Source organism: Humulus lupulus, chromosome 3 (genome assembly GCF_963169125.1).
Source record: "Humulus lupulus chromosome 3, drHumLupu1.1, whole genome shotgun sequence".
NCBI lineage: Eukaryota > Viridiplantae > Streptophyta > Magnoliopsida > Rosales > Cannabaceae > Humulus > Humulus lupulus.
This window is the reverse complement of record NC_084795.1, coordinates 264,076,858-264,094,456: the sequence shown is the minus strand read 5'-3', so window position 1 is coordinate 264,094,456 and position 17,599 is coordinate 264,076,858. Positions and strand designations below refer to the sequence as shown.

At 37.4% G+C, this 17,599-nt stretch overlaps 2 protein-coding genes across 2 annotated transcripts; one reads left to right on the top strand and one right to left on the bottom strand.

The window, feature by feature from the left end:
* Positions 1–594: 594 nt before the first annotated feature.
* LOC133823991 (uncharacterized) lies at positions 595–4,898 on the top strand. The gene is made up of 4 exons (XM_062256851.1): positions 595–2,032; positions 2,550–3,425; positions 4,081–4,601; positions 4,685–4,898. The coding sequence occupies exons 1-3, from the start codon at positions 1,628–1,630 to the stop codon at positions 4,294–4,296; spliced, it is 1,497 nt and encodes a 498-aa protein (XP_062112835.1). The 5' UTR covers positions 595–1,627; the 3' UTR covers positions 4,297–4,601; positions 4,685–4,898.
* Positions 4,899–11,027: 6,129 nt separating this feature from the next.
* LOC133823975 (plastid division protein CDP1, chloroplastic) lies at positions 11,028–17,275 on the bottom strand. Its single transcript, XM_062256835.1, has 12 exons — positions 16,713–17,275; positions 16,268–16,381; positions 16,008–16,145; positions 15,592–15,696; positions 15,376–15,498; positions 14,652–15,020; positions 14,447–14,542; positions 14,197–14,316; positions 13,624–13,689; positions 12,756–13,544; positions 11,973–12,160; positions 11,028–11,786 (listed from the first exon to the last, which is right to left on the bottom strand). The coding sequence occupies exons 1-12, from the start codon at positions 17,037–17,039 to the stop codon at positions 11,705–11,707; spliced, it is 2,517 nt and encodes an 838-aa protein (XP_062112819.1). The 5' UTR covers positions 17,040–17,275; the 3' UTR covers positions 11,028–11,704.
* Between the last annotated feature and the right edge of the window lie 324 nt (positions 17,276–17,599).

Here is a 17,599-nt window from a genome sequence, read left to right as displayed (position 1 = left end):
GATGGTTGACCGATTATTATTTTGAATCTATACGCCCTTTAAGTACGATAATGGATCGATAATAGTCCGATATATGCCCGATTGTTGTTTTTAAGATACTGCGGACCTAATAGTACGATGGTACCCGATACTTGCTCGATATTAGTTGTTTTAAGTGATAAAAAACATAAATAAAAACCTAAACTTTTCCCCTGCCATTTCCCTTTCCCTCTCTCTGCCAAAACTCCTCACTCCCACAAAACCATCGAGCAACCCACCCTCACCCTTACCCGACGCATCTGTCTCCCTTACCCACCCTCCCCCGACGCATCTCTCTCCCTCACCCGACGGTCAGAAAAACCCCCACCACCCGACGAAGGAAAACCCAGACCACCGGAGACCAAGCCTCACCCAAACACTAACCCAAACCCCGACACTCACCCAAACCCCAACCACCACCGGAGACGAAGAAAAACCCAGACCCCGAAGAAAAACCGACACCCCATTACGCAAAAATGTCTAGGGTATGTATTTTTTTCAATATGTTTTCCATTGCAAAATGTTATAGTATGTATTGTTTGAATTTGACTGTGTGAAATCTGATAAACTGTAAAATTTTGAATTTTTTTTTGGATTTTTTGAGAGGTAAGATAGGGTACGATAGTGGGTCGATAGGGGTACGATAGTGTTTGTGTTTTCTCATAACTTCAGGTTGAAGATGACTGTACGATAGTGGTTCGACGTTGGTACGATAGTTTTGTGTTTTCTGATAACTTGAGGTTGAAGATGAAGGTACGATAGGGTACGATATTGGGTACGATGTGTGCCCGATATTGGAAACAAATTGTTTGGGTTGTTGTAGAGGTACGATAGGGTACGAAAGTAGGTCGACATTGGTACGATAGTTTATGTATTTTTTGATAAATTATGATTGAAGATGAATGTACGACAGGGTACGATATTGGGTACGATTCGTGCCCGATGTTTTTTTTTTAAATTTTCGATGGTGTACGATGTGAGGTACGATGGTGCACGATAATGTTATAGTTGTTCATGTTTTTATTTTATTCAGTGGTGTCCGATATGGTGCGATAGTGTCCGATAGTTGCTCGATAGTAGATTGTAGAATATAAAATTTGATGTTTTTTTTGTTATTCTATTTAATTGGGTATTTATTTGTTTTATGCAGAATTTAAGACCTCCACAACTGATAGTTCCAGTAGAAGAACATTTTACAGGACGTATCACTTGGCGCGGCAATTGGTACTTTCCAAAGATTAAAGCAAAATTTACTGAGTGTGGTTTATTGGATAGGGTGAAGGAATCCCCTTTCAAACAGTTCTTCATGGCGGAACCATTAAATTTTTCTGGTGCCTTAGTCCATCATCTGTTGTTGCACAAATTCAGAGGGGAGAAGACTGACGAAGTCCAGTTTTATATTGGGAAAAAACGATGTAGATTTAGCCAATTGGAGTTCGCTTTAGTTACTAGTTTAAATTTCGAGGCCGGACCGTCTAAAGCTAAGATTAAAGCGAAGACCACTTCGGATCGGTTGATTTTTGAGTACTTCAATGGTCATTCCCCAGTGAGCATAGGGCAACTGCGCAAAACTTTTGAGAGTTGTCAAATAGTTGATGATGTGTAAAAGATGGGTTTGTGTTTATTAGTAGAGGGTGTTTTGAAAGGTCGTGAGGAGAAGTTGATGGTTTGGACTGACATGCTGAAGATGGTAAATGACGTTGACTTCTTTTTCCAGTACCCATGGGGGAAGATATCATACCAGAAGTTGTTACAAACTTGTCAAAAAGACTTTGTAGAAATGAAGAAGCATTTACAGAAGAAGATTGAGAAAGGAAAGACTCAGAAGGAGGCCAAGTACTCTATTTATGGGTATGTTGCAGCATTGCAGTATTGGGCTTTTGAGTCCATCATTGAGTTGGGTCAGGATTATGCTATGAGATTGGGCCAAGGCATTCCAAGAATGATCAACTGGCAGAGCAAGGAGAAAGTAGAGATACACAAAGAGCAACTTATTAAATTGTTTGCCAAAAAGGTGAGCTTTTACTTTACTTTTTAAATATTTTGAATGTTCTATATTTTTTTCTAGATATGCAATTCTATGGGTACTGCACGATAGGAATACGATAGGGTACGATTTGAGTACGATTGTGGGCTTATTTTGTGGTTTTTTGTTAATTGTTTGAAAACTGGCTAAGGGTACGATGATGGTCCGATGGGGGTACGATATGTATTCTTTTTTAATGTAGTTGTAGAGGTACGATATTGGTACGATGATGGTACGATAGTTAGCAAGTAATTCTCCCTTACGTTAGGGGTACGATTTGGGCACGATAGTAGTACGATATTGGTTCAATATGGGTACGATATTGTTATGTTATGGGTACGATATGGGTACGATAATTGCATGATATGGGTACGATATGGTACGATTGAGGTACGATTGTGGTACGATTGGGGTACGATAGGTTACCATTGTTCACCGATGACAATTACTTATTTTTTATATTGTTTTACTTTCCAATCTAAATATTCATTGTTTTTTGTGGAAGTTGACAGTATACCCCTACCTGTGTGCCCGACCTGTTGAAGAACAGTGTGTGAGGACCCTTACAGACAATGAAGCCCCATTGTATGTGGACATGGGGTTAGAGGAACTAGAGGTGGGTGCCGATGGACAGCCTACACAGGAAGCCTTACAGAGCCAGGCTGAAAAGCTTGCTGAAAAGTTAGTTGAGCAAGCGGAAGCAGCAAATATTTTTAAGGAGGTTCCACCACCTCCAGCACCTGAGGCACCTGAGGTTCCCCCATCAGCACCTCATGCCAGCACCTCTTCCCAAGCTGAGCAACCAGGCTACTCTATGATTTTGGCCAGGTTGGAAAAGGTTGAAGGGCAACAAAGCGCCCTTATTAAAGGTCAGTCCGAGATCTTGGGTCAATTGCAGAAGCTGATGACAATGATGGAAGATCTTAGTAGGCCAGCTCCAGATCCACACCTTCAGTCCACTGAAGAAGGCCCTCGGTCTCCTGTAGATGAAGACATTATCCCTAACGATTACAGACCTGATGATGTAGAAGATCACATTTTTCGCACACCAGAGGATATGCAAATTACTGTAATCGGAGATACTGAAGATTCTGAAGTACAATTCTTAGACATAGCTCCACCAGCACCGGAGAAGAGGAGAGAAAGAAAGAGGCCTAGGTGGTTCGATGAGTACACTGCAATGAAGAAAAGGAATAAGAAATCGAAGACAGCAGTGAATGTGGATCCATTGAGGGTTGTTGATGGAAAATTACTTATGACCTTTCACAAGTGGTTGCTTGGCACCATTGGGAATAAATATCCGAGGGAATGCTTCTCAGGGACACACGATGCTGCTTGGTTCCTGAAACTGCATACTCCGAGGACATGGCTTTCTGACTCTGTAAGTTTTCTATAACTTCATAATTAAAGAATGTTGAAAATTTATTTAAATGTTTCTATATGTAGTGGTATGATATAGGTACGATTGGTGTACGATGGTAGTACGATAATTATAAGTGTCAAATTATAAACTGTTTATATTGTCAATGGTACGATGGTGGTACGACGGTACTACGATAGTGGGTACGATAGTGTGCAATATTGTAGTTATTTCCATAATGGGTACGATGATGGTACGACATTAGCACGATAGGGCTACGATATAATTTGTTAAGTAGTTACTATTAACATTGTAATTTTAGAATTTGTAGTGGGACGATATAGGTACGATGGTAGTACGATAATAGTTAGTTTCAAATTGTTAACTTACTTTGTCAATGGTATGATGATGGTACGACAGTGGGACGCTAATGGGTACGATGGTGTATAATACTGTAGTTTTTGCCATAAAGGTACGATGATGGTACGACATTAGCACGACAGGGGTACGATAGAAGGTTTTATTGTTGTTATTTAGTTACTATATTCATGTACGATTGGGGTACGATTATGGTACGATTGGGGTACGATAGTTACTATATTCATGTCTGATAGTTTTTTGTTTATTTATTTTGGTACGATAATGTGGTTACTGACTTAATTTTCCTTTAATGTAGCATTTAGATGCAGCGTTCCATCTCATGAGGAGGCGTCTACAATTTTATCCTGACGTGTACCCTCAGAACTGTGTTGTTATGCCTACAATTTTTCTCGAATCATTGAAGGCTCGGTGGGACGCTTTTCCAGGTTCTGACTACTCTAGCCTTAGTTGGGATGACAGTATATTGGACCTGGTTAGGGGTGATGCAGTCCAGTTCTTACCGAGTTGGTAGAACAAGGAGTTCATTTATTTTGCCATCTTCTTGAAAGACCAATTGCATTGGGTAGCTGTAGAGGCAGACCTGAATGGGTGGATGTTCAACATCTTTGACTCCAGTATTGGATCAATTTCCGAAAACGATTTGATCAGTTTGATGGTTGACTGGTGTACCATTTTCCCGTCGGTCTTGCGACAGTCTGGTTTATTTGAGAACCATGACGTTATACTCACGCCTCAGTTGACAGCATCAGAGAGCCAGGTCAAACCCTTCGATTGGAAACTCAGTCCACGTGAATTCGTACCGCAAACAAAATTCAGGTGAACTTTATTAAATATCACATATTAATTATTATTTCTTAATTACAAAACTTTATTAAATTATTGTTTATTTTCTAATGCAGTGGCGATTGCGGATGTTATGTAATTGAGCATATTGAACATAAGCTTCGACAACTACCATTTGCTAATGTAACTGACAATAATATGAAAAATTTTAGGCAAAGGTGGTGTGTAGACTTATTCTACCAAAACTTATGTTGAACGGTCTTAATTTTTTTGAATTGTATAATTTTTTTGATTGCTCTTTTTGTAATTACTACATTTTAATGTGTTTAATCTTTGCAATCGTACTATCATCGATCACTATCGTACTCTATCGTACCCTCACATGTCTCACAAATTTCACGAAACTGTACTGAAACCATACCACCGTACCACTATCGGACACTATCGTACTAAATCAAAAAAGTTCATTGTCATGACACAATCAGACCAATATCGTACATTATCGTACCCTAATTTCGTACATTAACTATCGTACTACATCGAGCAACGTCGTACCATATCGTATGATACATTTAAATAATCATACAACAAACGATATTGTACATTGTCGTACCGGCATCGTGCACTATCGAACCAACACTGGATTATTACATATTTAAGAGTTTCATAATGGAGAAAAAAACAAAAAAAAACCTGCAAAATCCAGCACATAACAAATATTACCAGTTCAAGCATAAATAAAACATAATAGGTCAACTAGAATACAAACAAAACAATTTAACATCTGTACTTGCAAGACGCTTTGTTGTGCCCTTTACCACCACACTTGCTACAACATCGTTGTATCACAACCTTGTCTCCATTAGAAGGATATCGATTTTTCCTAATTCGTCCGACCTTTTGCTTCTTCGGTCGGCCTACAGGTTTCTTCTCAATCGGTACTCCAACTTGGATGTTCTTAATGTCTTCAGGCAATTCCCAATCATCCTCATCACCAACTGGCATTATTGTCCCCTCATATGTGCTCTTCCAATACTCTCTTGTGTAATATTGAGAGCACAATGCGTACATGCTAATATTTCGTTCTTGAGCAGCAGCACATGCATGTGGACAAGGAATCTTCATGATTTGGAATAGGCCGCAACTGCATGTTCGTGCCTCCAAATCAACTATACCACCGCTCTGAACTGTTCCTCCGGGGTGGACATTAATTGTATAAGGTCCAGCTCTGTCGACGCTTAAGAACCGAGATTTCTCAAATTGACATGACAAGTCCCTCTCCATAACTGGTGATAGAGTCGTGCTACACTTTTCAGCATTTTCCTTTCGAGTAGCAAACCATGTTTGAATAGTAAACCTGATGAATTCAACAAAAGCAGTGATCGGGAAGGCTCTTGCGTCCTTAGTTTTGCTGTTGAAACTTTCAGCCCAATTACTTGTCATTACATTGTAACGGTCCCCTGGAAAGTACGCACGAACCCATCTTTCAAATCCAATGCCCTCAAGATATAGTGCAACAGCAACATCCATTGCTTTTATCTTCTCAAATTCTCTTTCAAAATCTGTCTTCTTATACGAGTATGCACAACTGTAAATATGATCCGTGAAGCAATCAGTCTTGAACTTGCTAGCCACGTTCATAATAATGTGGTGGTAGCATGCGCCGTGGGTTGCATCAGGGAAGACAAGTTCCAAAGCATGAACAGTGCTTTGATGCCTATCCGATACGAATGCTAAGTTCTCAACATCACCAATCGCTTGTTTCAACTTCCTCATGAAATAGGTCCAAGAGTTGTGGTTCTCGCTATCAACTATTGCTAAAGCAATCGGAAATATGTGGCTGTCTGAATCCAATGCCACGGCACACAACATTTGGCCATCATACCTAGTTTTAAAGATTGACCCATCAATACATATAACAGGTCGACAAAACTTGAATCCCCGCCTACAAGCACCCAGAGAAAAAAAGCAATACTTGAAGCGACCCTAGTCTACCTTGAAATCAGTAATGGAATCGGGATTGTTCAACTGCAGCATGTGCAAGTACCTAAGTAACTTCGAATATGAAGCTTCAGGCGTACCCCTAACTATGTGGAGTGCCTTCTATCTGCATCTCCAAGCCTTCTCATAACTCATTTTAATCCCGTAAGAATTCTTCATATCTTCTCTTATTTTGGAGGCTAAATAATCTGAACCGTTAACTGAGAATTTATCCTTGATCAGTTCGGCAACTACCAAAGGTGATGCTTGACGGTTATCTTTTTTTCAAACATCGAGGGAACATGTGTGTACATTTTCAAATGTTGTCACTTCGAACATGTTAGAAAGTTGCTTCTTCTTCCCTCTTAACCTCCACCCACAATCAAGATCCTTGCATGTAATGTACCAAACATCAGTACCAAACTTCTTAACTATAAAGTCGAATCCCTTCTTCATTACAAACAAGCCAGCAACCTTCTTTAAATGTTCCTTGTCTCTGAAAAACTTTTCTAAATGAATCTCCCCGCCCGATGTGCCACCCATAGATACATAGTGACTATTATCCTCAATGTCTTCTCTTGTAAACATCTGAGCTTTGAATTTACTATAATATGTCGAAGAAGAGAGTGGATCACTAAATTCTCTAGCATCATTTGTTCTGTCTGGACGACTACTACTAGTACCAGGTGTTTGGCGATCTTCTCTACGGGGTCCACTTCTACATGTTGTTTGCCTCGGTATTTGGTACGACAGTGGACTCAGGTTCAAAGCTTGAGAATGGACCTCTGTTTCTTGGTTGTCTCTTACATCATCATTGCAATCAAAATCAGCATCAGGTTCAGGATAATCAGGAAAATCGTCATTGCCCTCAAAATCATCTTCAAGGTCAGGACAATCAGGAAAATCATCATGAAATGGCATCTGTGCTACATGATCAACTGTCGGTATGAAAGGGTTTAATTCAGGTACAGTAGTGGCTACCAGCACCTCCGGATTTGTTTCTGGAACATAAGTCCCAACCTCACTACGAGTATCCTTAACAGTACTTGGTGGAGGATTACGATCAACAATTATATTCTTCTCCACCAAAGTCACAAAAAGGGGAACAAATTCATTTGGCTTCTTCAAAAGCATTGACAAATATAAGCTTACACCCTTGTCATTCCTTATAAGTTCAGGCCAATACATTAACCCTTTCATGTACTTATAATTCACTTCTAATTTCAGGCCATACTGCACTTTGTCAACCTCCAGCTCTGAGTACAAAAGTTCAACAAGTTGTGAGTAAGTTATGTCCTTCTCCAACTCGAATGTTAAATTTTCGGCTCCATTAAAAACTCAATCTCTACCTTCACGCTCCCAAACACCATTATACATCAAGTACGCGAACAAAGTTGACCCTATCATGTACAAAGAAAAAAAAAATCAGTAAATGGCAACAAAATGTCGAAATTTAGTTCAGCATTTTTTAGCATCGTACCAATATCGGGCCATATCGAGCGGTATAGGGCAAAGTTTTATTTATGTTTTTGATCACTTAAAACAACTATTATCGAGCAAGTATCGAGTACCATCGTGTACCATCGTACTATTAGGTCCGCAGTAGCTTAAAAACAAAAAACAGGCATATATCGGACTATTATTGATCCATTATCGTACTTAAAGGGCGTATAGATTCAAAATAATAATCGGGCAACCATTGGGTAACCAAAACTATCGGGCAACCATCGGGTTTCCATCGGACCTTCATCCCTAACCTTGAAACTCAACAACTATCGTGCCCGAATCAGGCCTCTATCGGACACTATCGGGCATTTAGAAAAAAACTCAGGGAACAAAAAAAAAAACGCAGATTTTCACAGAACACGATTTTCACCCAAAAAACAGCAAAAAATACCAACAAACTACAGATCCAACATTTAAACAGCATTCTAAATCATTAAAACAACCAGCAACAACAAGAATCAAAGAAAATCACTTACCCATTTAATATCTTCACTATGAGCAAAAATAACACAAAGCTTGGTGTTTCTCCTCAAACAATCCACAATGTCCGAATGTGTATCTTTCTTGCAAGATTTTAGTATGAAAATCTTATGTGTAATACGTATGGTGAAGAGAGAGTGAGAGAGAATGTATGGTGAAGAGAGGTAGAGAGGAAGAGGGAGAATAGAGAGGAAAGGTGTTATGAGAGGGGTATTTTTGGTATTAAATGAAAGATGAGCATTTGTATCATATGGTGGTTAACTTTGGTTCAAATTTGAATTATTAAGCTAATGTAAGTATGATTTATCAAATTTCCCTTTGTAAATGCATATGTTTTGTCATGCATTGAACACCATGTTTAGACATGCATTTGCATGTTAACATACTGGAAGCTCATTTTATTAATCTTATGTTTTTCGTATTTTGAATATTATGTGAAGACATATTTTTGAATGATGAGATATCGGAAACACGTTATTTTAATTTAGCACATGTCTTGATGAGTTGTCTTTCTATATTTGTGCCCTAGTATATAAATATATATATATATATTCCCTTTGTCCGTGTTTACCCTACACTAAAAAGTGTTTTCATCAAGAAACATTCTCTGGAAATGTCTGAAGCATTCATTGCTTCATTTCATTGGCCCATGGCATTTTAGTGATTCTTCACCATTCATTTCCTATATTTTGGTTTGAAGCTTGAAGGGAGTTTAAGCTAAGTCTCAAGGAGAGCTTAAGCAGAAGCTGGAGGGAGTCCAGGAGCTGGAGGGAGTCCAGGAGCTGGAGGGAGTCCAACAAAGCACAATACCAGCGGGAGTTTGGTTGCTTAAAGACTTTCACAAAAATAGGGAGTTGATTGCTTGTGTTGTGAAGCAATTTGAAAGAGAGTTTTGAATTGTGTTTGCTTCATTGTACTTGTAATAACTCAAAGTATTTTTAGTGGATTTGTTTTACCTCTGGACAAGGCCCATGAAATAGGTTGTAAGAAATCGTGGCTGAACTATGTAAAAATGAATGTATCATTTTTATTTTTCTACATTTACTTAAGCTAAATTTAATTTTTATGTTTTCATTAAAGTGGGTAAAACAGTAAGAGTAGTTAATCAACTTTCAAGTTCTATCGTTTCCTTGAAATTGAGAGCCTAGAGGCAAAGACATTTCTATTCACAAATTCGCTCAAGGTACGGTCATTGCTTCTTGTGTCATCGTCTCTTACACTCCCATTTCCTCATGAGCTCGTGGTTGTATTTGGGATTGTGGTTTCTCCTGCAAAGCCCTGACATGGTGTCTTGGTTCACAGATAGAGTTTCCAACTGAGGGATTGGAGGGATGACCTTGCGACCTGTTCTAAGGTTGGACCAGAGACACGGTGGGCTCCCTCTGCACATTTTGCAAGCCTTCTTTTAGAGTCACTACGGTGCTTTCTTATAATGCCTTCATCCGTCTGAACTCTTTATGCATTTGGGCCATCTCATCTCATATCTATTGAATTCTAGCCCCCCAAGCATTTGGGCCATCTCTTGATCGTGACTTTGAGGGCCAAGAGTCGCCCGGAGCCATGGGTTGCTTGTCTGCATGTGACAATGTCCTAGTTGCATTTGTATTTACTATGGGTAAATCTTGCTAAGCGTTTTGACGTGTAAATTTCTTAGGTGGCATATTTGCAAAGTATGGTTGGATAAGTGTTTTGGATTGCAAAGAAAATTCTGTCAGTGATAGTAACAAAATGTTGACTAAAATTTTAGCCAACGATAATCATGAATTAAAACGAAATGGTTTATGGAAAATAAATGCGAAACAAAGAAGACAATAGAGGTTATTATGTTATGTGATTCGACTATTAACAAAGCATATGTCTACAAGTATATTTTAATGGTGGAGAACTTGAAAGAATTAGAAAGGTTTTACACATTGAGTTTTCTTCATTTCTCTAGAGTTGGACACTATTTTGGCAGCGTATCAGTGTGCCAAAATGCGCCCTACATTATGATTTGTCAATCCTGTACTTGTAGTAAAGCCAACTATAATACTTCTCAAAACAATAGGTATACTTTCTCTTTTGTTACAATACAAATATTAAATAGACATAAACAAAATTAGAAAGCAATAACAAATAATAAATATGTAAAAATATTTTCCATATTCTCTTGGTGTTGACTTCTACGATTTAAATTCTCAGCTATCCTTTCAAGGCAAGAACTCTTGTTGAAAGAGCACTTAGCTCTCGCTCGAGAGCATGCCACTTGCTATTGGGTCGATGTTTGCAAGCAGACATGCGCACTTGCTAAAACAATCATTCTAAACGGAGTGATACTACTCTGAAGTTGTGCTTGCAAAATTCAATTGGCAACTTCAATCCATTGAACTTTACCCCTTCTGTGCTTATTTTGAATACAACATCTAGTATTTGAGCTAGAATCGAGGGAAGCAAGATGTATGTTCCTTAAAATTAAATTATTTTCCAATTCTAAAGTGCAGTATTCTGTTATGCTTAAAAAAAATCAATGAATTTCAAATATATGTCCAAGGATGTCCTCAACAAACAAATAGGAAATCAGAACCTACAAGAACCTAATTAGTTCTTCTGGAGGTGAACTATACAATAATCCAGTAGACACAAAATACACATCACGTTACATTTTCTGTTCTTTTATTTGGAGGTTGGGGCACATCCCCGGTTCCCTATCTTGTTTCTCTTTCATTTAAGTGAGAAATGACAAAACTAAGCTTACAGAACTAAAAACATATCAAAAAAATTCAAAATAAACTATCAGCTCTCCATATTTGACTTCTTCCTTTTCCCTTTCATTTTCCCCACTAGCTTCTGTCTCGTCTGTTTCTATTCTTCCTAGTTCCTCCATCAAAGCTCAATGAGTACAACAAATCAAATTTGAGAATTTGTAGAGCTTGCAACTTATGAGAGCAAACTTGTTTCTCAAAATCACTTCTAAGCTTCTAAAAGCTGTTCAAATGCTTATTATGTACAGCTAGGGAAAGACTAAAGTCATAACCACCCTTTTCCTTTTTTTTTACTCCATTTTTCTAGATTCCTTTTACTAAAACAGAAGAAATTGGGTAGGTTTCCTCCCGCATGAAAAATTATAGTGGGAGAAGAGTGTTAGTAAAGCATTAGTCACTAAGATGGCTTCCATAACTAGATTGGAAATTTTATGATTTTTGTATATCACCTTCACAGAATTTCCAAGAATCATCATCTTGCCTTCGCAGAACATACCGAATTTTGTAATTGCTGGAATAAATCCAAAAGAGAAGGAAAAGTATCAATCAACAGAAGAATAAAGTATAAACTCAACTTCAAATATCACCAAAAAGAATACTCAGAAGATTCCTAAGAAAAGAATATGAAAATATTTAGTACCAAACTATCCTATTATTCCAATTAGATGTGCTAACAACTACACAGCGAGACACTTACCTATAATAACTTGGGTTCTTTAGCTCAGATTCATTAACAAGTTCAGCAGCTTCCTCCAGAAGTGCTTCAATTTCTGCCACCTCTTCAATCCCATCAGACAAAATTTCAGCTCGGAGGACAGATAATTGTAGCAAGACGAATTTCCAATAACAAGACTTGGCTTGTGCAGCATCAGCCAATGCATGCCACTAAAAGGAAAAAAAATCCCATAATTATGAACATTTATTAGCAAAGAGCCAAAGAAATAGACTTGTGCCTAAAGAAGTATTTTTAAATAATTGAGATCAAGAAACTGCAAATTATGTCTTCTTCTCAGGATGCATAATATAAAAAAGTTTCCATTAAGTTTAAATTTTGTATATAACTTTGACAAGGTGAGTCAGATTTTTGTTCAAACCATCTAAAGTTAAGATAATGTCACTTTCTTGTAACTACTAGTATTTTAATCTAACCAAATATAATTTCTTCTCTCCCATTCGCCAATTAGATAATGTTAGAACCATGATTTAAAAGCTGGTACGAGCCCCAGATTACACTCATTTCAAAATTCCACACCACCACCGTGATAGAATTGTCCATAATATCAAACTACAGTAGCCCTAGATAAAATGCATTAGACTTATTTGATTTTGTAGCTACACCAACATTTAAATAAAAAAAAATAGCAGATTAATTGAAATAATATTACAAATAAATAAATTCACAGGTCAAACAGTTATAGGACTTTATACAAGTAAAAGACACAACTGCACAAGATTATTAGGACACCCATGATAAACTTACCTGAACGAGCATCGATTCGTCGAGAATTTCAGATAGGCTATGAACTTGATGGCTAGGACCCAAAGCTTCAGCCTTAATTGCTTGCCATTGCTTGACAAGTTCTTCAGCTTCTTCCATAGGCATGCGACTCCGAGACATTGTTCGCATAGAAGAAGATAGACTGGTAGCAGGCAATGAAGTATGGGAATTTCCAGAATCTGAGTTCTTTTTTAATAGAGTAGCAACTGTAGCCAAAAAGTGCTTAAGTCTCCCAGGAAATCCATCCCCCTTGATATATGCAGGCACTACATTGTTATCTATAGAAGAATCTGCTTTCCAAATATGGGAACTTCCATTCGAATTTGATTTACTTGGGACATATTTAGAAGTATTTCTCATCTCATTTACATTCATGCTTGTTAACTTTAAGGTAGCAAAGAAGATGCACCCCAGAACTGCAACAGAAGTAAACCTTCTGACCAAGTATGCCTGAGAAAACCAACTGTCCCAAACTTTACTATGATGCATGCTTAAATTCCTTTTCAATTGCACAGATGATGCATTACCACTGCTTCCAATGTTACTTTTATCCGATATTAATGAGCTTTGCAGATCAATTGGAGTCAACTGCTTCACAGCAGTACCTAAATGTTGAGAAGAGTTTACACGAGAAATAGAATCCTCAAAATTTTTACGCTCTGACAGAAGTGTATTTTGCATTGGTCTGTGACCAACAGAAGAATTGGTTCGGAGACCACCAATATTTCTCTTGCTCCCAAGAGTTCTCCTTTCACCATTAAAATAGTTTACCTGCATAAACTTAAAATATAAGTATAACAACATTCCAGTTCGAAATACTGAATACAAACTGATCAAATACGAATCTCACCAAAGTTGGAGAACAATCTCGTGTATCCGGAAACACATGAAGCACAGTATCTTTCAACCATGTTTCCTGGTGAGATTGAGCACGCAGTCGGTCATTTTAGAAGAAAAGAAATTAAACAAAAAAATATAACGATGTACAGTACAATGGCTACAAAATTGCTTTATTTTGCATAGAATAATTTTTTTCTTTAAAAAAAGGAAAAGATAAGACACGTTGACTTATGGTTTAGAATAGGATCTGTTTCTTAAGACAGTATACATAAATATCACTATATGCAAGTCCATCAAAGTTTTATATTTATTGCACAAAGTCTTAGCATCCACATTACATGCCAAGTGAAATTCTATCAAGAGGATCATAGCCACTAGCCAAAACACACACTCTAGCAAAGTAGAAAGTGCTGATCAGAGCGAATTACTACATATATGATAATGTGAGGGAAATGTTTCAAGCGCAATGAAGCATGATATATTAAAGGCATTCAAGATAACGATAATGTGAGGCTCAGACTAAGGTTAGGTATACATTTTCAAGACAAATAAGATCAGAATTTTAATACACGTTATAGCATACCAACAATTGATTTCCATCAGAAGCATCTTTGATATCCCTCCCTGAGATCGATTTGTGTGGACTACTATTCGAATTTAATACAAGCTGCTTAAGTTTTTCAACTACCTCATCCTTAGTACCCTGAAACCAAGATATGACCAAAGTATACTCTTGAGGAAATGCAAAGACAACAAGAGGCTTAAATTCATAGGTGCAGAACCCAAGACAAGGATTATGTTTATTTTAATCAAGTAGAAAAATAAAAATATACCTGACCAAGAAGGAATAAGCAAAAAGCTTCTTCCAATTTTAAATCAATACCTTCTGATGCTTTCAAACATTCACAAATGGTTTTTGCCTTGCTAATCTGTAAACGAATAAAGTAAATGAGAGAAACAGAAACAGAGAGGGAAAGGTGAGAGTTAGAAATATGTCAGAGCTACAGTACGCAGTATCTCTGCCTACAAAAAAATTACCATCTCTCTTTGCTTGCTTGAAAACCCAACTGCAATATGAGCTACTAAGACCACATAGAAACAATTAAAGTCGACGACAACTCTTTGATTTTGTGACTCAAGTGATTTTTTATTCTTCCGAGTAGTTGCCAGATCATCCCATGCATGAAGATCAACTATCTCTGCAGCCATTAGTTTATTAAGTGCTTGGCTAAAGAAGCATGACCAATCCTGGACTTGGCATGATGCCTCTAGATCAAGGCCTTGTCTGAGCAATTCACGCAATGCCTTCATAGCTCCTTGTCTCCGTTCAGCATTCTCAGGTGAGTTAGGCATCCCCAACAACTCTAACGTGCAAGCAGGGGCTAGCTCCTCCAAAGATTCTTCTATCTAAAACAATGGCCAAAAAAATGTGGAAAAGCTAAATCAAATAGATCTAATTTCTACATATAGTGAGTGCTGTGCAGCAACAGATATTTATGCTTATAAGCATAATCAATTTCAGCCAGTGAGCTATATAATATTATCCTATATTCTTTCATGATTTCTTCATTTTTAATTAATTAAAATATCCTTGCTATATTGACTATTGAACACTTTCAGCATCAATCTACCCCTTTGAACCAAAGCTCTATTATTAAGCAAGAATGCATGCACATGTGTCTATAATATCATGAAAGAATCATTAATATTCTTAAAATTATAACAATTCATAAGGGGGAAAAGAAAAAGTCAAAGGTCGTACCTGAGATAATAACATCAGTTCATCAAAAAACTTTTTGCTCCTTAGAAGAGATTGAGCACGAGCAAGAGCTTCAAATCCTTGGGACACTTTGTTCTTCTCAAAACCAATCTTTGCATTTGCACACTTCAAGAAAGCACCTATGATAAGAAAGAGGCATAACAAGGCCGCTAGAAAAAGAAGGTACAAGATCCTAACCTCTTTGCTCTAATGTCTTACCTCAGCTAGTGCCATGGAAAGAAGTAAATCATGAATAAATGGTTTGGCATCTGGATGCTGAAGAGCAACACGGCCAATATCTAGGACAAGCTTTACTTCCCCAACCTGAAATGGAAATGGATAACAAAATAAATAAATCAAAAGCATCAATCTCCAAAACCAAAAGCTACTTGCAGGTTGGAAGAGAAACTACTAATGATTCTATAGAGTTACTTTTGTGAAAATAAAAATAAAACCTCATAGCTCTTGAAAAAATGTAATAGATGAAAATTATATGTCATCCAAATGAATTGGCAGTCAAAAAGTGTCAAACCAAAGTTTGTTACACATTGAGCATCCTTTAACTGAAAAAAATTAAAAACCAAACAATATAAGAGAAATGAAACTCATCGTATTAAACAAAACAGACACTCTACCTCTTGAAGTAGGCAAAGAGCACCAGGTAACCAAGTCCATGGAACCCGAAGAGATGATTTAGGTGGGATCTTTTCCCTTGTATCACCAGCATATTCTGGTTCAAAGAGAAGCTTATCTCTCACATCCATTAAAAGATCCTGCAAGCAACACGAGAAAGAAGAGTATAGTGTTTTCTCTTACAATAATAAAGAAAAGAAAAGGTCAAAAGGATTATTCTTTAAAATATAAGAAGAAGAAAACTAAAAGCCCATGTCCCTACCTGACGACAAGAAACAACATCCATGCTATAACCCTCTTCAATTTCCGCATTTTTTAAATTCATGACAGATTTAACAATCTCATCTTTCTCAGCTTGATCAGTAACACCAATAAGCTACAAGATTGTTCCTTGTCAGAAAGATTCTAAACAGAAATAACTGACATTACATGATCTACAATGATACAGAGATTTAAGCTCATAAAATTATATTTAAAACAGTATCACAGACAATGCTAGTTTTGAAAAGACTGAAATAGGATGCAGAAGCTACTGAAACATGAAAAAGCAAATAACAACAACTTGGGAGCATTCAATTTGACAAAATCCAATTACATAAATAATCTTCTTCTACTCCACATTACAAACTAAAAAAACTCTCAGCTACAAAATAAATCATCAAAAAAGGGAAAAAAAAACTCAAGAAAGAGTTTAGAGGTAAATTGACCTGGTAGCAAGTAACAGGGATCTCAACCGTGGTACGAGGAGCAGCAACATTCTGAACAATGCGGGTATCAACCGCGCTCAATCTCCACCGTCCATTAACAGAAGGAGAACCACAATTACCCTTCCTCCACACATAAACCCTAGAAATGGCGATCCCGGAGGAGGAAGAGGCCTTCTTCTGATCTTCCTTATGAATGCTGGAACTGTAGTAGTAAAAACAATCAGCAGTGTTGGAGGTGTTACTGGTCTTGGTTTTGGTCCTGGTCTTGTTGATTCGGCAAAGCCAACAGGTAGAGGGAATGCGAGGTAGGGCTTGAGCCAACGCCATGGGATTAGGAGGAAGGGTAAAGAGAGCTCAGAAGGAGGAAGAAGAGAAAAGATAAGAGGCAGTAGTAGGCTGCTCAGACATTGCGGAAAAGCTTGAGAGATCTTATTTTATGGAAGAAGCAAGGAATAGAATTTGGTGCCATGGCTTTCGGAAAAGCCAGAGCAAGAAGAGGTCACTGGGAAATTTTGGTCAGAGAAAGAGAGTGTAAGGATGATTTTTATTATTTTAATTAAATAAATAATTATCAAAAAGAAAAAATATACATGAAATGAAAATACTTGGTTCTGTTCTAGAATACAACGGTTGCTTTATTTTCTTTTTTAACTTTTTCTTGATAAATATATTTTTGTTCTTTTTTAACTTTTTCTTTATAAATATTTTTTCTTCTGTTAGATTTACTTGTAGAAAAAGTCGTGGTCAGTGCTCTAAGGCAGTTATTGTCTATTTTTCCGTTTCTACCTGTTTTTAGCTTTGTTAATTATAATTTTTAGCTGAAATCATACTCCCATTACCTAGAGATTATTACTTATTAGTGGGCGACCCCCTTTTTTTACGGCTAA